The sequence below is a fragment of the Watersipora subatra genome, chromosome 1, assembly GCF_963576615.1.
Source record: "Watersipora subatra chromosome 1, tzWatSuba1.1, whole genome shotgun sequence".
Lineage (NCBI taxonomy): Eukaryota > Metazoa > Bryozoa > Gymnolaemata > Cheilostomatida > Watersiporidae > Watersipora > Watersipora subatra.
Window position 1 is genome coordinate 1,719,609 of NC_088708.1, and position 14,391 is coordinate 1,733,999.

The following is a 14,391-nucleotide window of genomic DNA, read 5'->3' on the forward strand; positions in this document are numbered from 1 at the left end:
CTGTTTGTCACGGGCTCAGACAGCACGCATGTATTGAAGTACTGTTTGTCACGGGCTCAGACAGCATGCTTATATTGAAGTATTGTTTGTCACAGGCTCAGACAGCATACATGTATTGAAGTATTGTTTGTCACAGGCTCAGACAGCACGCATGTTTGCCAGCAAGGAATCAGATGAGCCGGATATAAATGTTCTTCGGCTGGAAAAGTTTCGCACCATCAACAAGAGAGGTCATGCTTCTCACTCCAGCATCCAGGACATCATATACTACGGAGCTGCCACTGATGATCTCTCTTTTTCTCAGCCTCTAGGTATGCATTTCTCTCTGTCTCCATTCCTCTTCTTTTTTCCAAAGTGATCTCTTTGGAACGTCCCTCTATCTAGTTATGTTATTTGACAGTAGAGCGCATGTATGTGCTGTTTATGTTCATTAATGCGCTTTCATGGTTTGTTCAGAAAAAACATTGATTCCAACCGTGAAAATGGCGCAGTTGGAGGATGTGAGTGAAGAAGGCTTGTCGCATGATTATCACGCTGAGATAGGTGAGTTATCGTAACACAGGGATAGCTAGGCTCCAGTCTGAATCTATAACCTGTTCTTATTAGCTGCGGAGATGTTGAAGTCGTGACATCATTGCTTGGATTCTCTTTTCTCATTCAGACTATATACTACACTAATGCTATCTCAAAGTTCCTTATTGTTGGAATCCACTTTTCTTTGTTAGCTTTCAAAATAATTTTGTTTGCTCAAGGTTTGAGTCATCCGCTTGAAAGATTTTTGATTACATAACTCTTTGCTGTCAGGATTGCTTTGATTTCCTATCATCCTTTACGGTTTGAGAGCTTGTGTCTATGGACAGGAAGTGATATTTCAAAAATATTACAACAGCCATATTGCACTATTTAGTGAAGCGGCCATGTTGGACTGAGCGGACTGAAACAATTGAGGCAGCATCGGGAACCCCCCTCCATGAGCACATCTCTTTGGCTACTCTCCTGCAGCAAAGTGTGGCCACTGCCCTAACTATGCAGTAGGTTGCCCAAACTTGTCCTTTTCATATCTCTGCCATGCAGATGTGGTATCTTATCCTGATTGTTGCATCACTCTACACATTACAAGGTTGGGACTTGTATTTGTCGTTCCTGTCTGAAACAAACATAGCCTACCGACTGTTGTTTTTCAGGATCTCTTTAGCTAATGAGGCTCTGCTTAGTTATTACATGGTGGAGCTGGAGTTTGACAAGCACATGGAGGTGCTCCATAACTACCTTTTGCTTGCTAAGGGCGAGTTTAGCCTTTCCTTTACACTTCCTCTTTTTGAAAAGGTAAGTCATATAGGCTAGTCATTTCTTAAAATAAAAAACTGGGCATTATAGTTTTATGTGTGAAGTTATTGCAGCGTACAAGTACTTAGTTTATGGAGTAGAAATAAGCATGTACAATGTGACTGTATGCGCAGCTGCAGAGTGAAGAGGAGAGCAGACGAGCTGTCTCGACATACTTTTTGACAGATACTCTGAATAAAGCCTTGCAGCATGTGCCACTCAAGGGCAACCAATTCCTTGAGAATTTAGCAATAGCCAAGGGTCAAATACCCAGGAATCCGGAGACTCACATGCTGAACAGCCTTTCTTGGCTCTCACTAACCTACAAGGTAATATACTCTATAGAGATTTGATCCGCTGCCTGTACAGTGTGTGTCTCTCCAGTTTCTCACCGGGGCTAGTAGATTGGTTAATAAGTACAATGGCATTACCGTGCAAGTGGATTAGATGATGAATGTGCTAACATTACCATACAGGTGTATTGCCAAATGAATATACTGACATTGCCATACAGGTGGGTTAGTCCAGTACTGTATTGTCCTATTAGGAGACTCCGGAACTATCCGGAGCACTTTTCTTCTGTCAAAATCTCGAAAATTGCGAAGTCGGCATAGTGTATATGGTAGAAGTCATTATGTGGCACCAAAACTCATAAATATTAGATTTCAAAACTTTTCCATTTTATCACCGATTTCACCGTGTTCTTGTCTCCATTGGATCCTCGCGAAGCACGAGAATTCTAACGATCTCCTCTTGAAAATAGAAAATAGGATGATAGTGAATGCGCGATCATTGCTGCTGTGACGGGAATTGGCTAGTCACTGTCAGTCAGCAAACAAAATGGCCACTAGCAAGAATCCTGCCAGCAGTAAAAAAACTAAAGTTCCTTCAAAATCGGCACAATTTACTCAACCTATTACAAACTTTTTCAGGTAAAGCTACAATTAAGTATCATGTGAGTGTGCAGACAGGCCTCTATATCAACCATGATAGTATAGTGAGATTTTTTATTTATTGGTTGAAAATTTAATTTTTATTCTTCCTCAATTCACTTTACTTTTTTTTTAGTTTTATTCTTTGCACGAGTCCTCAGACATTTGATAGATGATCATTGAACAATGTCATTGTCATGAACTAAACAACAGAACGATCATAACATGAATTCAATAAATAATTATGTTTATTTTATAAATAAATAATAATTTATAAAATTTATAATAAATTGTTATTTAATTTATTACCTCAATCCTGTCTATCTTAGCAGCTATGAGGAGTATTATGTCACAATCAAGAATGAACAATCTTCTTCTCATGCATGCTCATCATGCTCTACTTGACAAAGTATATTATAATTATATAGTGAATGAGTTTGTAGGTCAACATCTGGATAGGAAGCGTTTTATTGCACTAAGTGACTGAATTGAATGGAATAGTTTGTGTTTGCAGGCCGAGTTTGTTGCTCATTGTATTCCTAGGTGGTCATAATTTAAACATAGTAAGTTTTAAGCATGCCAAGTAAATAAATGCATTAAAGTTACTGTACATAACTATAGTTACTAAGATTAACGTGCCGTTTTGTTACTAATTTTTAATATATACAGTAGGTATATAAAATTTTGATGTTTTCACTAGGGGTGCCTGCATTAGATAATTAGTAGCTAAATTTTCGGCATTACGCGAGTAATAAAAAGGTTTTTGCACAAAAAATTTATTTTTGTTTAAAATATACTACATGGACCATCATAACTTTCAAAATACATATCATGAAAAAAGTGTTTTGTGCAGTTCAAATAAATTAGGAGAAAAACTAAACAACTGTAAAGGTGTTTAAATATGAAATAATTAGCAAGTAATGGCTAGATAAAGTATGATTTCTCACAATGGTTACAATAAAAAGTGAATTGATACTCATACATCAGATACAATTAAAATGAACTGATACTGATACATCAGATACAATTAAAATGAACTGATAAAACAAAATTAAAATCACAAATATGTTGAATTAATAATTGCTACATCTTGTAATAAGGAACAATAAGCAAATGTAACATTTCAATTTGCCAGCTTTATAAGCAACTGAACCACAGCTAACACTAGCCAACTCAACACTGAACAGGGCCAGCTGACCAGCTGGTAAGTAAGCCATAAGATAGGGGGTGACTCATTCTAAGCTATTATATAAAGCACTAGCTGCACATGTCTATGCAGGAACAAAACTGAACTCTTGTGATAGTGTATACATATCAATAATAACAAAGAGTACGTAGAAGTTGGTCCATAAAAAAGGTTACTGTTGTCGCAGAAGGTATCCATCAAATGATACTGGCACAATTGGAAAAATGAGATAACAAAATTAAAGACATCAGTGAAGCGCATGAAGGTACTTTGTTTGACCGAACCTAGAGAGAATGTAGAGGAAATTCCTACTGGAAAATGTCCATGGGAACATTTTTTAGTTTTACAATTTCTAGGGACTGCCCTTTGCAGTAACTGAAAATTGAAGATTGAAATTGTCCTGTTACAGTTGCATTATGACGGAATAATTGAAAATGAAACAGCGCAAATTAAAATTACAAATAAAGAAAAATTAATAATGGATTTTAAAATGAAAGAAGAAACAAAATGCGCACTAACAAAATTAAAAAGAACAAATGCAAAAGTTAATATTAATTAATATTAAAACGTACATATATAACTTTAATCGCTATAAGGATACCATAGATAAGCCAAGTATCGAAATTAAATACATCAGTGAAGCGCACGAGGGTACTTTGTCTGACTGACCCAAGAGAGAATGTAGACGCAATTCCTAGTCGAGAATGTTCATGTGAATATGTTTTAGTTTTACGATTTCTAGCGATTGCCATTTGCTATAAATGGAAAGTGAAGATTGAAATTGTGCTGTTACAGTTGTGCTGTAATGAAACATTTAAAATTGAAATAGCACATTTGAAAATTAAAAAAATGAATAATGCGTTTTAAAATGGCTTTTAAGAAAAATTTTCAAAAGAAAAACAAAGGTAATATTAATTAATAATAAAACATACATATATAACTTTAATCGCTATAAGGATACCGTAGATAAGCTAAATAAGATAAGAACAGCTTAGCCTTGTGGTTAGGTGCGTGTGTTGGCATACTTGTAATCACAATTGTCGCGAGTTCAATTTCAGTATATTTGAGATTTTTCATTGCAAGAGTTTAACCTCCACAGCTGGACATATCAAGGACAGCAAACAAAAGACAAACTTTGAGATTTATATATAGACTATGGGTGTCTGCACCCGTCTATACAACGTTTTCGCCTCAAGATGCCAACACTGGAATGAATTTTGAATATTGTATGGTGAGGTTTCACCGTTCTGACATTATCTTGCAGGTGGATTGGCCAATGAATATACTCATCACAGCTGAACATTTGACTATGTATGAAAAGATATTCACCTTCATGCTCAGTCTTAAGCACATCTCCTACCTTCTGGCTGATAGCTGGCACTCTCTGAAGTTCTCCACCAAGACTTATCCGATTCACAGCGAATCACCACAGTTCCGGCAGCTTCACCTCATCAGGTAGCCAGGATATATAAAGATTCCTTTAGGATTAGTGGATGGCCTATTGGAATTTCACTTCTAACTGCCTCCTTATGTGCCATTTCTATCATGCGTGTGAGTTAACTGTCTGTAGGTTTGGCTAACTGGTTATGTGCCATTTCTAGCATGCGTGTGAGTGAACTGTCAGTAGGTTTGGCTAACTGGCTATGTGCCATTTCTAGCATGCGTGTGTATTAACTGTTTGTAGGTTTGGTTAACTGGTTATGCGGCAATTTCATGAGTTACCTTCTGTTTGGACAGGCATGATATGCAGCACTTTGTCAAGGTTATGCATGGCTACCTGGCGCTGCAAGTCACTCAAGTGTCTTGGCACCAATTCCAAGAGGAACTGAAGGGTGTGAACAACCTTGATGCTTTATATGAGAGCCACAACAGATTTATTAGTCGATGTCTCTCAAGGTTTGTACTCTATTCATGTCCGGGTTTTGGTTGACTCAGTTCCCTCAGGTATATTTTTTGTTCGTTCACTACCCTGATGACCGAATTTGCAATGAAATATCTACGATAAATCAGCAATGCTGCATTGATGATCCCAAGCATTTCCCTTTAATGAATGTTTTTTCAGCCATCATTTCTGTTATGCAGGCACCTGCACTATAATACTTGTCTATGAATTGTTTAGTCAGGTAGCCAAGCAACCGACAGTATTGATCTGTGTGGTTAAACAGCATGTATTTGAGCTGTTTTATTCTTCAAGTTTTCGCGAAGACATACCTAGATTTGAGCCATCATGGATTAATGAATATTAATCCCTTACGTAAAACAGAGCATCAACTTTTAGATTCAACTCTCACTACAATTGTTTGCTTTTTTTTAACTATTGGTCGTTTTAGAATTGTTTACACCGAGATTGATAAGCATTGTTAAGGTGAGGGTTATACAACATAAAATCATGTCATGCGTATCAGACGTCACATTGCACAGCCTGTGCTGTTAAATTTGTTCAAACAAATGTTACTCGCATCCACTATTTAGATGTTCAGTCTAATTTTACTTGCTTCTGACTGCCAGTTTGTGCCAAATTAGACAGTTAACACCTGATAGCAAGTTTAGCCACAGGGTTCATACATAGCTGATGTCATGGTTGTCAATGGTACTTCGCCAATTAAATAGAAGTTGGATTTGCAGGTGTTTCCTATCATATAAAGTACAGCAGATCAAACAGGTAGTCGATGGAATACTGAAGTCCATATACAAGTTTCATGCCCTGCTACGACTCGGTCACTGGGAACTAGACAAGAATGACGAGTTTGTGCACACGGAGTATGAGGCAATCACTAAAGCGTATCTACCTTTCAAGGAGTTTACACAGTTTCTTAACAAAGGTAGTACCAGAATTCTTTACTCTCATTGGCTCCTTATTTAGTCTTCAGTGATAGACCAGTGATTATAAAAAGTAGATAATTGGACTTATTAAAAAGATGTTTTAAAACATTGGCCTACTTACAGTCATTACAGCATTATTTTTACTGCTGCATACCTATATACATGTAACAGTGTTGCTACTACTACGCGTCCATGGCTACCATATAACTAGCATTATAACTAGCAGTACACAACAGATGAGCCTTAGGTTTTTGATAATACATTTTTGAATGTTACAGTGTTGACAAAGATGACCGAGTCAGACAAGAATGTACACCTGAGGGAGCTGCAAATAATGCTGAACTTTAATGGCTACTACCAGGGATCCCACAGGCAGTAAGGCACACACGTGACAATAAATATATTGTGAATATGTACATATTGAAAAGAATAAAAACTGAAAAAATAAAAATTAGGGTAAAGCGGTCAATATACTTTGAACTCGCTTGCCTTTCTCCACATCTGGCTTGTCAGAATCTAGAGGAAGAAATGACACATAACCACTAAAGAACTGGTCATCTGACAGACTCTTAAGGTGGTGTAAGTTTCGGTGTACATAATCGACAAGAGAGAGCAAGTCTTTTGGTTCAACGTCCTCTCTTGCTTGCAATAAGCACTTCCACAGGGCACCTGCAAGAACCTTGTCATCGGTTTGGTATCCCTCGTCATATAGGAGTACTACCCCTACAACATGGAGTCACCATGAACAGCTGGTAAACAATCAGAATATGAATAGTACTGATCATATTTTCCAGTTTCCGTGATAGGATATTAGTTGTACAGCAGAAGCAAACTAGAAACTAAAACGCATATCTATGTAAGTCAAAACAGTGATAATGGGAGAGGCCTAGAACCGACAATACTGGGTCACTGAAATGATTGCTAAACTATCAGAGGTGGAGTGATTCATACCTAAGAAGTGGTCACTGAGTGCTCTGATGCTCTTTTTGCGTATTTTAGTTGCTCTCACGATCTGTTTTGCTCGCTTGTCTATATCTACCCACATGTGATAGGTCGTACGCGCGCGAAGGAACTCAAAGTCATTTGCAAAGTATTCTGTGTCGCTATTGTTAAACCTGGTTGCCAACATCCACATGTGTAGCTGCAAGAGACAGGGATTAGTATGCACACTTGTAATTAATAACATACAAAAAATATTTATAGACAGACCATTAATAGCACATGGCACAAGGGCAGACAAAGCATTTAAAGTTGCCGTATTACCACGATCAAGGCCAGGCAGCGGACTAGTGTCATACACAAAACATCTCAAATATTCTTAGTGTTTGCAGTTCCACCCTATTCGAGATCTTCGAATACCCATCATTAAGTATTGTAACTAATATGAAACTACTCGGCAATTGTATTTATAACCATCACAAAATTGTTGTCAGGGATGTTTCGCTGTTGTAATTTCTTTTACAAACAAGAAATCAGCAAAGTATGAATAACCAAAAAAACAGATTTGTTGGATATGGTGTGTAGTCGTCTTGATAATACTTATGAATGTGTAAAGATGATTATATGAACCAGAATATTAGCAATTATAAAAAGTAATAATTATGAAGCTACAAATATTGTTTGTGTGTTGCTGTGTATTCTCCACAAATAATCATCCATTTACCATGTTGCTTAGGTATATTAAAGAACCATGTACGAGTTATGTACAACAATGATTGTGTGAAGAGAGATTACAATATCGGTGCTAACAATGACTGCTCCATGAATGCACATAACCTCGCATGCCAGATGACAGTTTAGGAGTAATACCAGTATAGTTGGGAACCCTAGAGGCCGCTGCAATCCTGTATCCCTAAGCTTACCTGAATGCAACAGTAGCTAAAGCCATTTTAGTTGATAATGGTCTAACTAAATGAAATACCAGCATAGCACCGACTTCTGGTCAGTGTGTGCTGCAAAACCATACAAACCTTATATCTTTGTGAAGTAGGCCTATACTAACAGAAGACAACAAAATATGCCTTATCGCGAAATCTCATTAGAATACGCAGTGTCACAATATCTAATCAACATGAGTCTTTTTGTAAAATATTTTTAAAATACACCTAATCGTAAAATGTTGTTAAAATATGCCTAATCGTAAAATGTTATTAAAATACGCCTTGTCGTGGCATCTTTTTAAAATAAGTCTTATCACAAAATCTTATTAAAATATACCTTATCGTGAAATCTTGTATCTGGTACCTACGACGTGAAGGTGCGATTTGTTAAAAATGCAACTGATAGCCATGGAAGCATTAGCAACACAATTGTTAACGATGTTAGCAATCAAGTTGTTAACAATTATTAGTTGGAAATGTAGTGGTTAGCAAGGCAAGTGTCAAGTCTTACGTTTAAAATGTCTGCCCAGGCAGAGAATGTATCTTCTAGGTCAAATCTTTTCCTAAATAATTGAAAGTCACTATACTCCGAACAGGAGACGTAGAGTTTAACTGATGCATTTTCGAGAGATTCTTTGTCATGAACAGTAAGTCCATGAAATCCCATTTGTTTTATCAAGGATTCTACTCGGCCTCCAGAGAATTTATCTTTCATCCATCTAAAACCATAACTAAGTACTTATAATATGCTAACATTTATGAAATATCTAATGGAAAAACTACCTAGTAATTTAAGTCACGCAGTTGGAAACACTATTTACATTTGCAGGGTTTTCTATCTAGTAGTCAATAGAGCTAAATTACTCCATCAATTGAACTCTGGATTTATCTAGTTACCGAAGGCAAGCAATAGAAATCGGGTACAAACCCCTAACAATATTAACAGTTAAATCCTTTATCGATGCTCTTGGTTACTTTTTAATTAGTATTTCGGGATCAGCACTTTTTTCTGGTGCCTAAAAATAAATCTCTCAAGTCTGAATGTATATTTGCCTCAACTGCATTTTACTCAAAAACAATCTAATATGAAATATAGATGGTACTTATGTTGAGCCAAGGAATTAAGATGTTTCATCAAGAGCTACATGAGAGAATACTTTTACTCGTGGTCAGGGTGTGTGTATGTCCTCAGAGTTTCATCATTCTAGTACTACACAAAAAATAACAAAAGAATCCCCTAAACTATGCCCAGGATTTGACAATTCTGCAGGGATGTTTGCTCCTGAATAAACAGAAATGACATTGAACAAAAACATAGGAAAAATCGATTAAGCAGTCAGTCTTAATCTCACCCAGGTTTCTGTTGAGCAGTTGAAATGGCAAGCTTTTGAGTGATTGTTGGTAGCAACAAGGAAAGTTTAGCTCTATGAAGATAGCTAAGTCTCCGGCAGATACTTCGTGTAGTTGAGGACATTATTTTCAAGAGATTTTATCTTCAATTCTCTGTATAATAAACATTTAGTTTTTCATTTTAAATAGGTTATAACAGTGATTATGTAGAATCAACATAAAAGGCAACCAATTTAGTATATAGTCATACCGCGACATACGAGTGCCCTAACATTCGAGAAAATTGAGATACAAGCACAACTTCAAGCGAGTTTCTCCCTTGAGATACGAGTAATCTTTGAGGTACGAGCTAGTTTTCGATGGCCACTATATGGCAAAGTATGCGAGGAGCTGCTTTCGAGAACAGCATTGCCCGCTTTTTTTCTTGAATCAGTTAAAAAATATCTTTAAAATTGTTGGCTAAAAGTTATAGTAGCGAGAGACAAAAAGGCGTCAAACCGGAAACAGATACGGTAATAAAAAATTGAGACGACAAAATTAAAGAAAGTTTAATAAAAATTAAAACTTAGCGCAAGTCTGTGTATGCTATATATTTTATGTATATATATATATACATATTTTGTATATGTCTATATCTTGTGCTATATCATATGAGTTATGATATAGCACAAGATATGACCTTGAATGACAAACCTCAGTCCACATATCGCGAGTCCACAAGTTTATAAACTCATTGCAAGAGTGATATTAGAAATGGTTAAAAGCAATGTAAGTGAAGGTAGTCCTTATCAGCTTCAAAAATAATTTAGCTTTATTCAATAAACTGATATATTGGCAATCAGCTCTTGCATGACCACCTTATATGTAGGATGTGAACCCTGTTAATTGGTCAACTTTTCTAATTGTTTTCCTGGTGCAGTTTTATGTTTTTGATAACTAGTTTTTTCAAACAGTTCTATCATTACTTGCAGATTTATTGTTCAAAAATAATTTTCAGAATATCTTAAAAAATGTTCTTCTAGACATGCAGAAATATGCTATGGTACCAAATATCATAATGCATAATTTAATTGATGAAGCAGCAGTGTTCACCAAGCAGTTACTCGATCAAATGTGGAAATCAATGTATTGACCACAAGGGTATATTTTCAACGCAAACACAATGTATTTATATTGTCGTCAACCTTGTGCTAGATTAATTTAGTACACTTCCTACCAGGTTCAGCAAACACAGCACTACAGAGCTCCACTGAAAAGCATTTTTACATTTTGTCGTTACATGGTTTATACCTACTTTCCAGCAAAGACAAAACTTTTGCAAAAATGTCGGGTTACGCAATGCTAGTGTTTACATGTTCACACCGCTTCATATAGCCCGTTTTCTGCATTTAATTTATCTGGCAGTGGGCACTCATTTTAGAGGCATATTGTGGCGTTCATTAATCTCTGTATATTTTCATTAAAACCTGTGTTGAAACAAGCTTGGAAGTGGAGCACTTGCACTGGTACTAAGTTAAACTTAGTGATTTATTATACGTATCCGTGATTTATTATACGTATCCGTGATTTATTATACGTATCAGTGATTTATTATACGTATCAGTGATTTATTATACGTATCAGTGATTTATTATACGTATCAGTGATTTATTATACGTATCAGTGATTTATTATACGTATCAGTGATTTATTATACGTATCAGTGATTTATTATACGTATCAGTGATTTATTATACGTATCAGTGATTTATTATACGTATCAGTGATTTATTATACGTATCAGTGATTTATTATACGTATCAGTGATTTATTATACGTATCAGTGATTTATTATACGTATCAGTGATTTATTATACGTATCAGTGATTTCAAGGTGACAAAAATGTTTAAACAAGAAGAGCTGGTGAGCAACACCTTTCAGGATGCATTGTCCAGTCTCCAAAGCGCCAGCCAGCCTCAATATAAACCTACATGTTTAAAAAAAGAGTGGAGTACACTATTTGTTGATGAAAATGTGATCTATGCCACTTACACACACATATTAAGGACAAAATCTCGCCTAGCGATTAAAAACATGTGATGATTGCCTAGATATTACCAGATAATCAATATATTTCAATGTGAAGCTGACAATAAATAGGAGAAAAACAGAGTACACAAGCTTCCAATCTCCAGAATTAAAACACGATGGAAAATCTCTGAATGAGATGTATATACCTCAGACAGAAGCGTCAGTTAAACGACGCTTGATTGAGAATGTGCCACTGGGCCGGCTCCTTCCTAAAAACCTTAAAACTCTATTTGAATAATCTTAAAATGTATTTTTAATACTCACTATTTGCTGCAAGAACCCTTGCTACATTTTACATGGGCAATTCTTACGATTTATTACATGGATAATCTTACAAAGCCAAGCAACAACATATTGGTAGAGGTTGAATAGCACCCTGGACTAAATAACAATAAGGGAAATCACATCAATAATATTATTGGCTAGCTACAGGATCTGAAATACTTTGCACACAAAAGGAATCACAATAACTAACTGGGCCAATTCATCATATGACCTCATGTATCTACACTAGACAGGTGTTACTAGCCATGGCTTCCTGCAATAAATTACCACTAAACAGGCGGGAACGAATGTTTCTCTTTCAAACAGCATGCATGATTGGTCAAACCAGAACCCAGTAGCCACTTGCTGTTTATAGTAGCCAATTATATAAAAGTTTGGAAAGGCTTATGACTGCACTATTGAGATATGCTGATTCAGAACACTCTTATTCTATGTGAAACATATCAGTGTATTAAATGTTGCTATCTGTCCGGGTACTTTTTTGATTGCTATGACTTAATGAATCCTCTAACAAACCCCATTTTATACCTCTCCCATCACTAATATTACAACAAACCCCCCCTGGGCTAATATCACAGCAAACTCCCGACTGCATTATCTCTTCATTGTAAAAAAACTCTTGAAAGATTTATAATTTTAATATGGCCCCCTCTTAGTCTAGATAGAGGAGGTCACGAGGTCAATTGGCCCAGTTCGATTCTCATTGTGTACAAAGTGTGCCAGAGTCTGCAGCTAGCCAATAAGATCATTGGTCATTATTTAACTGAATGTTCTATTTAATCTCTACTAGAGCTGCACAATGATTATAAAAATTGATCGCGATTAATAACTGGTCTGAACCAGTTAATCTTCGATTAATCTTAGAATTAATCTAGCAAAAACCTGCATATTCAAAAACAAATAATACAGCTACATATAAATTAATTATATTTTAAACAATTGTTAGCAGTAGTACATGTTATGTACAATGTACATAAGTTACAATGTAATAATTATTATGAGTATGAAAACTGTTTATGAAAGTCTATAATTAAGTCAGCCAAGTGTTGAGGCAGCACAGTTTATTCAAATTATCTGAATAAAGAGATGCCCTCTTCCTACATACAATATTGCCAGCTTTAGAGAATAGCCGCTCATAGGGAACAGTAGTGCCGATAGTCAGTAGTTTTAGTTATTGTCTGTGACAGCTGGTGATGATTTCTGCGCGGTAGGATGAGAATTAGTTAAAATATATCTTAATGATGATGTGCTGTGGTGGTAAGCAAATTCTTTCTGGCATATACTACACTTCGCTTTCTCATTTACGCTTCCAACAACTTACAGAAATGCGCTACCTAGGGTGGAGGACATTTTTCTGCTTTTATGTTCCAATAAAGTGTCAATCTTATATTACTAATATTCTGAAGCTGACATATGATTGTGATTTTTTGAAAAATGAAAATACATGTATAATTTACTTAAGAAAGTTTTTAAAAATAAACAAAAATAAACTGTAAGATATTAAATAATACTGAAATCACTTTTGTTGCTATTACCTAGAAACATGTTCAAACAACTAACAACATGGCCGTTTACAGCTACCCTAGGACACTTAAGTATTCGCGGCATCTAACTTTCGCGTTTTCGCGGAGTCATCATCACGCGAAAAATTCATGCGCGAAACTAAACTATCATAACGAACTAGCGAAAATTCGAAATTAAATAGCTATGTTCTACACAGGCCTGTATTCACTGGTTGCAAGTTGGGGGGCTAATGTTAGACGACTAGTTATGAACATCTGGGGTGTGGAGAAGGAGGGGGGGGGGTGCTGTAAGCTACCAACAGGTTTCTCTTATGTAGGGCCTCAGCCGGGCCTCTCACGTGAAGTTTTAAAAAATTTTATTGGCAAGTATCAACATTTTTCTATTTTTTGAGATTTGCTTTGTTTTAGCTGATGTGACTGACAAAACGTTTTAAAATTAAAACAGGCAAAACTTGTATGCAGTTAAAAAGCTCAGAACGAAGACATCTTTTTCTTTTAAGCGTTTTAACAAAGATCATTTTTGCCGATTTTATTTCAAGTTCTTTAAGTAGGATATGGGCAAGCAGATGTTTGCTAAAACTTGATATTTTGCAAACCTTTATAAAAGTCGTTAACAAGAATATTTTGCCGCTGATGAAGATAATAATGACGCCTAAGAACTACTAAAAGTTGATGTTTATATCTTTGGCTTCGAATAAAGTGATATTCTACAGCGATAAAAACCTTTCTATAGCCGTTGGACTATGAAATTCCTAAAAAGTTGGGGCGTCTTAGCCGGCCAGCTGTCCAAGGGAATACGCCCCTGTAGTTCATTGATATCCACAACAAAATCGTGATATTAGAAATGCAGATAATTTTGTGTGTGATTGAGCTCATTGGGAAATTTCTAGTAAATTCGTTAATACACCGAATGAGCAGCATGGCAAAGCAAATTAAGATAACAAGTTTTTTTGGAAAAGCCAAGACAAACGAAGAAGATGATGATATCAGTTTAGTCACCGAATTTGTAACTGAT

The 14,391-nt window shown here is 36.0% G+C and overlaps 2 protein-coding genes across 2 annotated transcripts in view; one reads left to right on the forward strand and one right to left on the reverse strand.

The window, feature by feature from the left end:
• LOC137402841 (gamma-tubulin complex component 6-like) overlaps positions 1–6,646 on the forward strand; it is a 26,732-nt gene extending 20,086 nt beyond the window's left edge. The window contains exons 14-22 of the mRNA XM_068089353.1: positions 137–311; positions 457–543; positions 908–1,031; positions 1,185–1,326; positions 1,461–1,655; positions 4,709–4,899; positions 5,182–5,340; positions 6,070–6,266; positions 6,546–6,646. Coding sequence (XP_067945454.1) covers positions 137–311; positions 457–543; positions 908–1,031; positions 1,185–1,326; positions 1,461–1,655; positions 4,709–4,899; positions 5,182–5,340; positions 6,070–6,266; positions 6,546–6,646 — 1,371 coding nt within the window. The remainder of the gene's footprint in view (positions 1–136; positions 312–456; positions 544–907; positions 1,032–1,184; positions 1,327–1,460; positions 1,656–4,708; positions 4,900–5,181; positions 5,341–6,069; positions 6,267–6,545) is intronic.
• A 72-nt stretch (positions 6,647–6,718) lies between these two features.
• LOC137402852 (ubiquinol-cytochrome-c reductase complex assembly factor 1-like) lies at positions 6,719–9,796 on the reverse strand. The gene is made up of 4 exons (XM_068089361.1): positions 9,500–9,796; positions 8,659–8,866; positions 7,219–7,408; positions 6,719–6,990 (listed from the first exon to the last, which is right to left on the reverse strand). The coding sequence occupies exons 1-4, from the start codon at positions 9,619–9,621 to the stop codon at positions 6,719–6,721; spliced, it is 792 nt and encodes a 263-aa protein (XP_067945462.1). The 5' UTR covers positions 9,622–9,796.
• Between the last annotated feature and the right edge of the window lie 4,595 nt (positions 9,797–14,391).

Excerpts from the sequence above, each read along its gene's own strand:
- LOC137402852 (XM_068089361.1), bottom strand. The coding sequence starts at position 9,621 with ATGTCCTCAACTACACGAAGTATCTGCCGGAGACTTAGCTATCTTCAT. Across the intron at positions 8,867-9,499 it reads ACTGCTCAACAGAAACCTGG|ATGGATGAAAGATAAATTCT; the intron begins GTGAGATTAAGA and ends TTATGGTTTTAG. Across the intron at positions 7,409-8,658 it reads CCTGGGCAGACATTTTAAAC|CTACACATGTGGATGTTGGC; the intron begins GTAAGACTTGAC and ends TGTCTCTTGCAG.